This window comes from Mustela putorius, unplaced genomic scaffold (assembly GCF_011764305.1).
Source record: "Mustela putorius furo isolate JIRA1106 unplaced genomic scaffold, ASM1176430v1.1 tig00003863_pilon_pilon_pilon, whole genome shotgun sequence".
NCBI classification, from domain to species: Eukaryota; Metazoa; Chordata; class Mammalia; order Carnivora; family Mustelidae; genus Mustela; species Mustela putorius.
In genome coordinates this window covers 9,298,966-9,313,060 of record NW_025422015.1, presented here as the reverse complement: position 1 = coordinate 9,313,060, position 14,095 = coordinate 9,298,966, and the positions used below count along the sequence as shown (strand labels likewise).

The 14,095-nt window shown below is 35.0% G+C and overlaps 1 protein-coding gene across 2 annotated transcripts in view; it reads left to right on the top strand.

Annotated features, from left to right (window-relative positions):
• Positions 1-14,095, top strand: part of GRM1 (glutamate metabotropic receptor 1) — a 409,697-nt gene that overhangs the window by 124,629 nt on the left and 270,973 nt on the right. For both annotated transcript variants that reach the window (XM_004752768.3, XM_004752770.2), the window contains exon 3: positions 1,740-1,989. In XM_004752768.3, coding sequence (XP_004752825.1) covers positions 1,740-1,989 — 250 coding nt within the window. The remainder of the gene's footprint in view (positions 1-1,739; positions 1,990-14,095) is intronic.

The following is a 14,095-nucleotide window of genomic DNA, read 5'->3' as shown; positions in this document are numbered from 1 at the left end:
TATCATTGTTATGAATAGGACTAGCGAATGAAATAGTAACTTAAGTGGGGAAAAGAGTGCAAAGGTTCTTTTTTTAATTTTTATTTTTCATTAACACCGTTAGAAGGAAAAAAACTGGTTTTCACAAAAGAGAGGGGACAACTGCAAGAGAAAGTCCTTGAATAGACAAAAAGCAATGAGACCTAGTGTTTATAAGTATGAGTTGGCTTTATCCTGAGGTGGAAATACTTCAAATTTACAACAGGAGGAATGCCAGAAATATAAGTGCCAACAAAGAAAGCTTTGTAGATGTGGTGTATGGCTAAGTTAGTTTGGGTCTGATTATTTCTGTGTCTTTATTGAAATATGAAATGAGGATCCCAGCTGAGGTGAGTGTCAGAGATGGGGCCAGTAATTTGGAGATTTAAGGAGGGAAGAGTAAGGATGAAATAATCATGTTAGACTATTTTATTTATGGAGGAGATGTAGTATTATTTCTTGCACTATTGAATACCCCTTTTGGCAGAATGCTCATGAATTTTTAATAAACCAGTCATCAAGATTTTTAGTTTTTTCTAGACATACTTAGGTCCTCAGGAGTAGGTGTGGAATAGGTAAATGGTTGGGTTTAACTAGCATTGGGGTTTTGTCAGGGACCCAGAAGTCAGTCAAAGAATTTGTAGGGGAGTGATTATGCAGACAGGCTGTGAGATATGAGCTAGGCTAAGGGGCAAATGAGAGGGAGGATGGAAAGAAATATGGGTTGGAGAATGGATTTGAGGTTTGTGATAAGGTTGAAGAAATGTTCAAGTGGGGATAGTAGAATATATGAGCTTGAAAGATAAGAGAGAATAAAGAGACTGGGATGTTTGACATCCACATTCAGAGATATTAGAAACATTTGGAAGTAGGTGGATTATAGGAAGAATCATTGGTTGGAGGGGGGTTGAGAATCTTGGAGGACTTGGTGTTGGATCATTTACACAGGTGTCAAAAATCCCCAAATTTTGGGAAAGGAATAGAATATAGAGGACACTAAGATGGGGGCTAAAGTCATCAGTGAAGTAGAGAAATGGGAAACTGGCATAGTGTGATATTTGCTTTATTTCATTGATTCCTATGAGTTCTTAGTTTTTTTAAACTATATTTTATTCTAAGAATGATATTAAAAGTTAGAACATAAAGCCAAAATCTACCGTAATTTTGTCACTTCATCAGAGGAAGGTGGATTTGGACTAAAACATGTAGCGGCTTCTTGTCTGCTTATTCTGGCTGGTCCAGGTGTTCCATTTGTTTAGCCTACCCTTCATGAAGTATATAGCAGGGTTTGCTACCATGGTGAGTGTCTGCCTCTTAGCTGGCAGCCAGCAAGAGTGAGCCCTCAAATGGAGAGGCCTTCTCATTGTGCTAGTTGACCTCCTACCCACACTGTGCTGATCTCTCCCATGTTTCTAAAATCTGTGACAACCCTTACTGATCACTGTTGTAAAATAGGGCAATAGCCCTTCATTTCTCAAAACTTGTTTCATTGTGGATGCCATGGTTAGATAGTTTCTCATTATTTCCTCAGTGTTGGTGAATTGATTGTATTTGGTCACTCTCTTGAATCCATCCATATCTTCTGTCAGTTCCAGTTATATTTAAAAATTATTTGGCAAGTGTGTCCTTTCCATTCCTTGTGACTAATGAGTCTTTATTCCAACTTGTAAGTGCTGTGCTGCCCAGGTTGTCTTGAACATCTGCTGATTGTTTCTGGACAGGGAACTATGGGGAGAGCGGAATGGATGCTTTCAAAGAGCTGGCTGCCCAGGAAGGCCTATGTATCGCCCATTCAGACAAAATCTACAGCAATGCTGGGGAAAAGAGCTTTGATCGACTCCTGCGCAAGCTCCGGGAGAGGCTTCCCAAGGCCAGAGTGGTGGTCTGCTTCTGCGAAGGTATGACGGTCCGAGGCCTCCTGAGTGCCATGAGGCGCTTGGGCGTCGTGGGAGAATTCTCACTCATTGGAAGGTAAATTTCAATCTCTCTCTCTCTCTCTCACACACACACACACACACATACCACACTTTGGCCCACATACACTTGCTCTCACAAATCTGGATTTCCTGACTCCACTGAGGGTGAGATGTGTTCTGCTAGGCTGAACCTTAACTCTGGATCATGGAGAATGGGACCATCATCATTTTTCTGCTAGACAAGAACAGGGTAGTTGATGACAAGATGATGAGACTATTTCAATGAAAGGTGGGAAGTTATTGCCAGAATGTTTTGTTCTAAAGAATTATTCTTTTCATGTGCTCTGGCCCCTTTCAACCCTCCAGCCCCCAAACCATACACATGCTTATGTCTTCACACTTCCTAAACATAACAATCTTAATGGAGTATTGGTGAATGGAGGGTAGCAGTGAAGATGGAAATATATATTAAGACACAAAATTTAAAAGGCTGGTTATATGTAAGTGAAAATATATAGCGGAACTGTGGAACTTGATAATGTGCTCTTTTCATGCATGGGATGGCTGAGTGATGATTTCCGCATGTGACTCCTGAAATAGCCGGTGGTGGCTTCTAAAATCTCTGCTCTTCTTTCTAGATCATATGTATTTGTTTGGGAATAGATTTTCAGTATCATTGGTTTTTTAACATAACAGGTATCTTGTTTAATTTGCCTGCTTATAATATTGCACAAAGCAACTGCTAAATTTTTCCAAGGAATCTACTGGGTTTACCTTAATGAAAGCCTCCACTGATCTCTGACTTAGTTACACTCATTTTCCAGATTGCCTTTTCTCTTTCTATCTCCTTTATTGGCTAGAATAAAATCTAAATCTCACATGTTGAAATACCTCAAGCACTAGCCCTCTTCTCTAGGAAGCTGAGTAGTAATGGTATGGACATCCTCTTCAGACCTTTCCCTCTGTCCTGGAACTTGTGGTAATGATTGCAATAGTAGTAACCACTGATCTCATCGTCATGTGAAATTAGAGGTATAGGACACTTCAAAGACTTTAGAGAAGAAGGTAGGATATACAACTAAATAAAAAAGAAGTACTCTCTCATGAGGAGATATGGAATCAAGATCAAAATAGAATTCAAGATTAAGAAAATTTTTGAATTTAAGTATAATTGGCACACTGTCACAAAATGTCATTTTGGCTTCTTTAACACGATGCAGCTGTGTAAAGCCACTTAAGAAAACAAGTCTTCAAAACAAGTATTTAAAAAAGGAATATTATTTCCTTTATGACTGAAAAGGAGGTAAGCAGCATTGTTGAAATGTTATGCAGAATAAGGTTGGTAATATCTGTATCAGAACAGGTGGCCCACAGATATTCAGTCCTTTTTATTAATTTTGTGAAATTACTGATTTTATGAAAGGCACTTATTTTAAAAATATTTTCATGTTTACCATTTTTAAGAGAACAGTTGCTTATTTTTTTCAGAATTCATTCTCTTTAATATCCATAAAGACACTATCTACCTAGATTCTGAAGATCTTAAAGAGATGTGGCAAATATGTGGACTTTGGGATTTACAGACTGCCTAATTGTGAAATATAATTATAAAAATGTTGCAGTGAGTAACTGGAGTGTAAAGGAATCATTCCATCATCATTATTTAAAAGCTGAACACAGATGGCAATATAAACTTATCTCTCTGGTTCTTGCTTAGCTGCAATATAGCTGAACTTATGCAAGTATTTCTGAGTCTCATGCATGTTTGCTCATGAAGAAGAGGTCAGCTACACGTGATATCTACCTCTTCTATTCATCTATTTCTCTGCCCTACCTCTGCTGGGTCCTACTGACACATTTTAGGCAACTGTCATGACAGTGAACACCTGAACTTCTGAGGATGCTGTTCCTTGTACCAGGGGTTATTGCCAGTGACTCATGGAGCCTTGAAATGCCAAAGCTGTGCCACACTTGCTGCTTCTCTGCCTTTCTGGACTGTATTCTTCAAGGGTCTATCAGAGCGGTATTGACTGTTGCTCTCATATCTTAGAGGATTAGGAGGAAAATGGCCTTTTCTCATTCTTGGTTCACAGTTATCTCCCTTCCCTAGGAGAGATATTGTTCAGATATGAATCTGTAGGGAGCTGAACAGGGAACCGAGCCAAGTAGTATCACTATACCATACCTAGAATTCGCTTTCCCTTCAGATGTTTGATTCTCCCACTTTCTGAGGGATAGATTCTACCCCAAACTCTCCTGTCACTCATGGCAATGGACATTTGGTGGGCTTGATTCTCTCATTTCTGCAGGCATGTTCAGAAGGGTGATAGTTTAACATCAAGTTGCAACTTCTAGATGCATATTCAGCATATCTCCCTCCTACTTGAAGGGGTTTCATTTACTAAATGATGATACTCTTTTGAGGTCAGGAGCCATTGTTTGGTTTCTTTCACAGCATGTGGTCTGTTTCTGGCTGCTGCCAGATTTACAAGAGGACATTGTGGAGATGGTGATGGACCTCTTTTCATAGAGGTGAAGATAAGTAAGTCATGGTTTAGATTGCAGCAAAAGATACTTAATTAAAAAAAAATTAGAACTTCCTGAGTGAAGATTTATAGTCCCTTGCCCCCACGATTCCTCTTTTCTCTCGTACTTCCCAGGAACATAAGAGGAAATGTTTTGGTGGCACCATTCAAACATATCCAGACTTTGACAATTTATTGCTGTTCTTGTCACAGCCAGCCTGGTCCAAGGCAGATTCATCACTCATGTGGGTTATTGCAATATCCTCCTAATTGACCCTTGCCACATCCCCATCATCTCTTCTTAAGGCAAAGTGATCTTTTAAAATTTAAGTCAGGTAATTTAAATCTTTTAAAATTTAAGTCACTCTTTATATGCTTAATACCTCAAAATGTCTTCCCATTTTTTTCATAATGAAGTCTTACCATGGCCTTAAAATCCCACCTCTGTTGTTGGGGCTAAGTTTTTCATAATGGTATAATAAACTATGATAACAGAGATAGAACTTTTAAGTAGGAATTTTCAAACATAATACAAACATTCTATATTTAATGAATATAGGATAATGGGAAAACAAAATAAAAAGTTATATGGGCTGAGATTTCTAGCTCTGCCACAAAGTAATCATGTGATCTTGCTTAAGTCACTTTTGTCCAGAGTCTACTTTTTTTTTTTCAAAAATTAACAACCTGTCACCTGTTAAGAACATATAATAAAACTATTATCAACATGAACATATTATTAGATTCATTTTTTCTAAAGTTATTCATAAATTTATGTTAATCTATTTAGATTTTCTTACCCACCACTTTATTAAAACCAGGAGAATTTGTTGAATACAGCTGGTTAGTATTATTGTCTTAATGTGACCATGGAATGTAGCCAGCAGGCCCATAGGAAAATCAAACCTTAGACTTTGGACAAATTGGCAGAACATTGTCACCAAGTAAGTTAACTAACCACAAGTTAATCATTATGCAAAAAGTAAGTTCCATCTTGGTTCTATGAAAATGCTTCTTTTGACCTGATTCTCAGAATTGTGCTCACCATATCTATAATTATAATTTTAATATGATGGTGATGATGATGAACACATTCGTTTGGTCCTTACTGTATGCCAGACACTGTTCTAAGCACTTTGTATACTTTAACTTATCGTAATAGTATGATGAGAGAGTGCTAATACTATTCCCACTTTGATGTACAGAGAAGTAAACTTGTCAAAAGTGCTATAAAGCCAGAGATGGGATTTGAACCTAGCAGTTTGGCTTCAGAATTCATGTTCTTTATCTTGAAGTTATACTGTGTCAAGCTGTGATTGTTTTATTTAAGAGACATTAACATTACCCATAGTTTCCTTTCCATTTGATCTCTCTTCTAGAGATCTTATTGCTTAGATTCACTTTCTTTGGGAAAATCAGTAAAAAAAGTTTTACATTTGTAATTATTCTCTACTTCCTTGAATCCTTTTTTTTCTCCCAGTATTAAGTGTTTTGTGTGATAATTCAATAAAGGGACCATTTGTTTCAAGTTGATTATTTTTCATCATAACATGAGACTCCATAGTCTTATCCACCCTGTTTTCCTCATCTTAGGAAGCCCTTACAGCAGGTTTATATTCTATCTTCTTAGGAGCCTTTGGTTAAATATCTTGGGTATGCCATTTTTAACTGCATATTTCCTAGCCCCCTTTATTTGGATTATGAGCTCATCTTCTAATTTCTCCACTATATGAAAGAAATATCCAATAAAGACCATGAAGTCAATAACCTCTCATTTTGCCCCCTCTCCCTATTATATCCTGGCCAATTAAACTTAAATATAGAGCTCTTACATTTCAAATGCCTATCCCTTATTGGTGTGTGCTGTTTTATCTATCACCTCTCCCAACTCTTATCTTCTAACCCACTAGACCCACTTTCCATTATCTGTCACTGCAGAGAAATTCCTTCTAAAACTCGATCCACAAAAACACTGACACCATGGTTTTTGAGTTGAAAGCACAACAAACAACATTAAGCATGTATTTTTTTTTTTTTTTAATGGCTGAAAAGGAGCAATTGCTTTTTCTGGAAAGAGGGCTACTGTAATTTTATTTATTTTATTTTTAATAATTTTTTATTATGTTATGTTAGTCACTATATAGTAAATCACTATATAGTATAGTTGTGTATAACACCCAGTTCTCCATGTAATACATGCCCTTCTTAATACCCATCACTGGGCTCACCTATCCCCTCACCCTCTCCCCTTTAAAACCCTCTGATTCATTCCCAGAGTCCATAGTCTCTCATGGTTCATTTCCCCCTGTGATTTCTCCCTCTTCATTTTCCCCTTCCTTCTCCTAATGTCCTCCATGCTATTCCTTATGTCCCATAGATAAGTGAAACATATGATAATTGACTTTCTCTGCTTAATTCATTTCACTTAGCATAATCTCCTCCAGTTCCATCCATGTTGATGCAAATGTTGGGTATTCATCCTTTCTGATAGCTGAGTAATATTCCATTGTATATATGGACCACATCTTCTTTATCCATTCATCTGTTGAAGGGCATCTTGGCTCCTTCCACAGTTTGGCTGTTGTGGACAATGCTGCTATGAACATTGGGGTGCATATGGCCCTTCTTTTCACTACATCTGTATCTTTAGGGTAAATACCCAATAGTGCAATTGCCAGGTCATAGGGTAGTTCTCTTTTTAACTTTTTAAGGAACATCCACATAGTCTTGTCAACAGTTTCATTTTAAAACAAAGGAAATACCTGTTTTTTATTTTTAGTTTCTTGCTTTTTACAAGGCAGCCTTTTTGTCTTTTTCTTCCAATAACACATATTTGGAAGTGACCTTGATACCTTTGAACAAGATGATATATCATGGTGTTATGTTCACACACTTTATTATTTTTTTTTAATGAAAAATGAATTATTTCAGATCCAATTTTTCTGCTGTGGAAAAAAATGGGGGAAATACCTAAAGTTTTCAGCCTTCAAACAAAATTGCAAAGGTTATATATTACAAAGTAAATTTGGATTTTCAGTGAAGTGTGACCTCCACCAAAATGGATTAAAATCAAGAGGCTGATGAGCATTTTCAGATGCATGATGGTTCAACTTACAGATACATAACCTGGCCTTCTCTAAGTTTCCAAGGGCAGAAAATGATTGCTAACCTGCTGACAGGTGATCCCTTCCTTAAAATATGTTTCCACAGGCAGATTAATGAGAGCTTTGTGGAAGAATACACTGCTAGAAAAAGACTGAAAAAATGTGTTCAAGGGAAGGAGATGGGATTTAGTTTAGAGTATGCTGGAGAATAAATACTATTTGTGGGATACTGACAAGTATTTTGAGCATAGATCTCAGCCACAGAAATGCTCAGGATTTTCACAATAATTGGGTGGCCGATTTGTATTTGTATTTTAATAGCTCTTTATTATTTATTTAATACCTTTTTATTTCCATGTTTCTACGAATAATGGACATCTGAAAACATCTGAAAACTGACTAATACTGTGGTCTCTACTTGCCTTTTGGATACTAGAAACAGTGAAGGGTGTTGGGCCCTTTGTATTTGTAAGGCACTGGTTCAATTTGAATGGTTGAAAAAGGAAGTCATTATGGATTTAGTTTAGTTTGTATTGAGGCTGATTGAAGACAACAGGGAATTTGTCTTAATACACTTTTTGTAATTCGTATGATAGTCTATTTGCAACCTGACTGCACAACAGAAGAAGCAAGGGCACTTAAAAATGCAGATTCTTGGATCCCACCCCATGCCATCAACACAATTTCTTGGTGAAGGACTTTGGATCTTCTTTTTTTAAAGACTGAAGATGAGTTAAGTTTCAGAACCATTACCCTCTGATGCCTACCTCTGTGCTTTGCACCCAGGTGGCAATCACTATGAATGAATTGCTTTCAGGACATATTTGAAAGGACAAATGAAGTTTAATTCTACTGCCTGTTATTCTGCCACTTTAGCTCTGTTTTTTTTTTTTTTTTTAAATTCTTTAAATTTATTTGCCTTCAAGATTTTCTTTCAAAAGTAAGGATATATCTGAAAGTAGTAAATAATAATAACATTGACAGTAGTAGTGGCAGTAATAGTAATAAACACTATTTGAAGTTCTGTTATTTCTTATATTTCTACCCTCTCCTACCAGACTGGCCTGTTGATCTGTCCTGTGAAAGCATAATCATGTCCTAGTTTTCTGACTAATCAAGATGCAGAGTAGGAAGCATTTAAGCATGTGGCAGATTAGTCCAGTCATCTCTGAGCAATGAACTACTATTTCTTGCTGATTGTGGAATTGGGGTCTGATGACTGAGCTGCTCATCAGCTGCTTGTCTGTCTATACCATAAACCATAAAAACATCAGTTCCTAGGCTCCACCTTCTTCAAATCCTATTTCAGTATATTTGGGGATGGATTGAAGAGTATGTACATTTCCAATCAGCATTATTGAAATTCACAAATTTTAAGTGTTTCATTTGATGAGTTTTGGCAACTCTAAACGGTAATATAAGTACTCTAACTATGTAAATCACAGTATAGACTATTTCTATTACAATAAAACATTCCTTAATGCCCCTTGGCCAGCATTCACCAAAATAGTATTGTCAGTCTTTTTACTTTTAGCTATTCTGGTGGGTGGGCAGTGGCATCTCTTTGTGGTTTTAATTTGCATTTTCATAATGACTAATAAAGTTGAATATTTTTATGTGCTTATTTGCCATTTTAATATCTTTTTTGGTGAAATCTTTTATAGACATATGTGTTCATCTTGTTATCAGGTTGTTGGTCTTATTATGAAGTTGTAGAAGTTCTTTGTAATTACTGGATCCAAATCATTTATAATATACATATATAGCATATATTTTCTCTTAGTATGTGTGTGAAAATTTGATTTTGTTAACAGGATCATTGAATGTTAAGATAGTTTAAATTTTGAAAGTCCAGTTATTAATTTCTTCTTTTATGACTTAGGTTCATTGTGTTCTGTCAAAGATAGCTTTACCTACTCCAAAATCACAAATATTTTTTGTAGAAGTTTTATAGTGTTTCCTTCTATATTTAGATATATGATTAAGTTATATATTTGGAATTAGTTTTCATACAGGTTGTGAGATAAGGGTGAATACTCTTTTTCTGACCTAAAATATCCAGTTGTTCCAGAACTGTTTTGTTGAAAAGACTATCATTTCTCCATTAAAATAGCCTACCATTTGTTGAAAACAATGGTGTATATATGTATGTAGGTTAGTTAAACATTTTTAATGTTTCATTTTATCTTTACCTTTGACTTACTGTAATTCTTTATTATTTTATGAATAGTTGATCTGGGGCCAGTAATATGTTTCTTTAAGTTATTAATATCCACACTCCAAGAATTTTATACCATATTACATATAGGCAATGAACTTTATAGCAATATATTTCTAATTCCCCCTCTTTATGTATGTTCTATTATTATTGTATATTTTACTTCTAATTCTGTTATAAAGTATAAAATAAACTTATTTTTCCTTAGTCAATTGTCTGTTTAAGAGACTAAAAATGAGAGAAAAATTACTTTCTTTAATTACCTCTATAATTACTTTTCCATTCCTTTGTGTAAATCCAACTTTCTTTTTTTTTCTTTTAAATCCAATTTTCGTCAGCATTATTTTTTTTCTCTCTGAAGAATGTTTTCTAACATTGCTTCTGAGGCTGGTCTGCTGAAATAAATTTGGCTGTAATGTTTTTATTTTACCTTAATTTAAAAACAATCAAATATCTGGTATAGAATTCTAGGTTGATTGGTGGTGTTTTTTACTTCCAATATTTGAGAGATATTATTCAATTCTATTTTTTTTTTTTTTTGGCTTGCATAGCTTCTGAGGAAAAATCTGCTGTATGCTGTAATTCTTTGTTCCTTGAATAATGTGTATTTTTAACCTCTGATTGTTTTGAGTGTGTCTTTTTATCACTTGTTTTCAGCAATTTGATTATAAGCCTTGATGTGGTTCATAGTTTTTTCAAATCTAATTTGGAAAATAATTGCCTGTTATTTCCTTAAATATTATTTTTGTCCATGCCTTTCTTTTTATTTTCTATCTTGGGCTCCAATTTATGTATATTTGATTGCTTGATATTTTTGTACAGGAAAATTATATGTCTTTTTTTCACTTCCCTTTGTTTTTTTTGCTTCATTTTCTATAATTTCTATTGCTATGACTTTGAGTACACAGATTTTTTTTTGCCATTTCTAAACTATTCTTTTTTTTTTTTTAATTTTTTATTTTTGATAAACATATATTTTATCCCCAGGGGTACAGGTCTGTGAATCACCAGGTTTACACACTTCACAGCACTCACCAAATCACATACCCTCCCCAATGTCCATAATCCCACCCCCTTCTCCCAAACCCCCTCCCCCCCGCAACCCTCAATTTGTTTTGTGAGATTAAGAGTCACTTATGGTTTGTCTCCCTCCCAATCTATTCTTAATCACATAATGTATATTTTTAATTTCAAAGATTGTGCTTTTCATCTTCTAAAGTCATTTCATTATAATTAAGAACATTTTTGTGTGGTTTCATTCCCTTCGCATTTATTAAGTTTTGTTTTATTGCCTAGCATATGTTATTCTCTGAAGAATATTCCAAGTGTGCTTGAGGGGACTCTCTATTGTTGTTGGATTCAGGCTTCCATAAATACCTTTTAGGCCTAGTTTCTTCATATTGTTGTTAACGTTTTCTATTTCTGTTGATATTCTGTCTAGTTCTATCCATTATGAAAAATGGGATATTGAAGTCTCCAAATATTATTGTTGAGTTGTCTTTCTCTCCCTTTAACTTAGTTTTTGTTTCATATATTTTGAGTTTCTCTTGCTAGGTGTATGTATGTTTCAAATAGCTGTATTTTCCCGATAGATTATCATTAGAAAAATGTTCCTTTTTATATCAAGTGACTCTTTGTTTTAAAGCTTAAATTTTTCCTGATAAGTGTATAGCTACTCCTGTCTTTTAATGATCCTTATTTACATTGTATATCTTTTCCCATCCTTTCATTTTCAACATAGTTGTAGTGTATATAAAATATTTCCTGTAGACAGCATGTAGTTGATCTTACTTTTTAAAATCTAGACTTACTGTCTCTATCTTTTGATTACATTGTTTAATCCTTTCATATATAATGTAATTATTGATGTAGTTGGAGTTACATCTACCATTTTAAATTTTGTTTCTCAATGTTTCTTGTCTTTTTGTTCCTCAGTTATTCCTATAATCATTTTTTCACTGTATTTTAAAGAATTATTTTCTTAGTGGTTTTTCTAGGGCTTACCAGATAGCTTTAACCAATGAGTCCACTTCAAAATGATGCTAACCTAATTTCAGTGAGATATACAAATTTTATTTTTATATAGCTCTATTTCCTTTTTCTTCTTCTTATGCTATTGTTACACATTACATTTATACATATTAGAAATTTAGTAATACATTGTCATAGTTATAGTTTTAGAAGTTATATCTATTATAGAAGCTGACAAGACAAAAGGGAGTAAGTATAATATTATTTGGGATTTTTATATTTGACATTGGATTTACTATTTCAGATTCTCTACATTTTTTTCCCTATGGATGCAAGTTACCCCCTGGTGTCATTTATATACCAGATACACTGTTCCTACCTACCACCTTTGTGCTATTGTCAAATAAATTCCATTTCCCTATTTTATAGGTCCCCAAATAAAATTATATGCATGTTGTTTTATATAATTGCTTTTAAATCATTGAAGTATAGAAAGAAGAAGAAATATGCATTTATACTATCTTTTATAATTGCTTGACTAACTTTACCTATGCAGGGGTGTGTGTGTGTGTGTGTGTGTGTTGAATTTCCATCTTGGATAACTTGCTATAAGCCTAAATTATTTCCTTTAATATTTAATCTACCTACCTACCTACCTATTTATTTATTTATTTATTTTGGAGGGGGGTAGGCCTTCCAGGAGTGAATTTACTCAGTGTTTGCTTATCTGGGAATATCTTTATTTCACTTTCATTTTTGAAAAATGGTTTTGCTGGATATAAGATACTTGGTCAACAGCTTCTTATTTCAGCACTTTGGATATGTCACCTAGCTGCCTTTTGGCCACCATTATTTTTCATAGGAGCTCGTTTCTTGTTCTGACTAGAGGAGGTGAAAGTGTTGGGAGAAGGGGTGTTCCAATGTTCTACTGGAAAGGCCTTAACTCTTGGTAACCCTATTCCTGTCCCATTTCTCTTTATTATAATTTTAATGGATGGTAAAATAACTGCGGTTATTGCTTTAACTACTCTGGAGAGTAAAAAATCAATAACCACTTCTCATTGAATGATTATTCCAGAGTTTTAGCTATATATTGTGGAACACTGACATTTGCACAAAAGAAATTTATATTTTTTTCCTGAGGTACTTACCCAGAGCCCTAGTTGTAGCTACAGCCAATGTCTGGTGTGTTCTCATATTGGGAGAATTTGGATCTTTGCTTTTTACCTGACGTCTCTTAGAGGTGAGCTTGGTTTCTACATCGTTTTAAAATAACATTGAAGGGTGCCTGGGTGGCTCAGTGGGTTAAGCCGCTGCCTTCAGCTCAGGTCATGATCCCAGAGTCCTGGGATCGAGTCCCGCATCAGGCTCTCTGATCAGCAGGGAGCCTGCTTCCCCCCCCCCCATCTCTGCCTGCCTCTCTGCCTACTTGTGATTTCTCTCTCTGTCAAATAAATAAATAAAATCTTAAAAAAAAAATAAAAAAAAATAAAATAACATTGAAGATTGGAAAAAAAGCATGCTTTGAACATTCCTTTTTACACTTTTTTCATAGTAATAATTTTCTTTCTGCAAAAGTATACTTCCAAGAAATTACCATAGGCAATTTTTCAAATTGTAGATGCAGTTTCAGAGATTTATGGAAACACTACACAATAAGTAGGGAGTATAACCTAAAGGCCATCTAGGTTTGGGATTCCTCTCTAATGAGGAGATAAACAGGTGTATTTTTTTCTCCCTTCCTCACCAAATGTAGCACATTGTATAGTTATTAAAACTCACTCTAGCCAATCCTTTAAGGATTGCAAACCTAGCTAAAAACTCAAGGGAATCAGAATTGCAAAAAATGTCTCAGTAACAAAGTACAGGCACACCTCATTCTATTGCATTTCTTTTTATTACACTTCACAGATATTGCATTTTTTATAAATTGAAGGCTGGTGGCAACCTTGCAATGAGCAAGTCTGTCACGTCATTTTCCAATGGTGTTTGCTCTCTGTGTCACATTTTCATAATTCTCACAATATTTCAAACTTTTAATTATCATTATATTTGTTATGGAGATCTGAAATCAGTAGTCTTCGATGTTACCACTGTCATTGTTTGGGGGCAATACAAATCACATATATTTATGAGAAAACTAAACTGATGAATGTATGTATTCTGACTGCTCACTGACCAACCATTCTCCTCTTCTGTCTTGCTCCTTCTCCCTAGGCCTCCCTGTTGTCGGAGGCACAGGGAATAGTGCTTTATATTGAAAATTAAGCCAATTAAGAACCCTGTAAGGGCCTGTAAGTGTTTAGGCCAGAGGACTTTTACTTTCAGTCAAAAGGGAGAAAT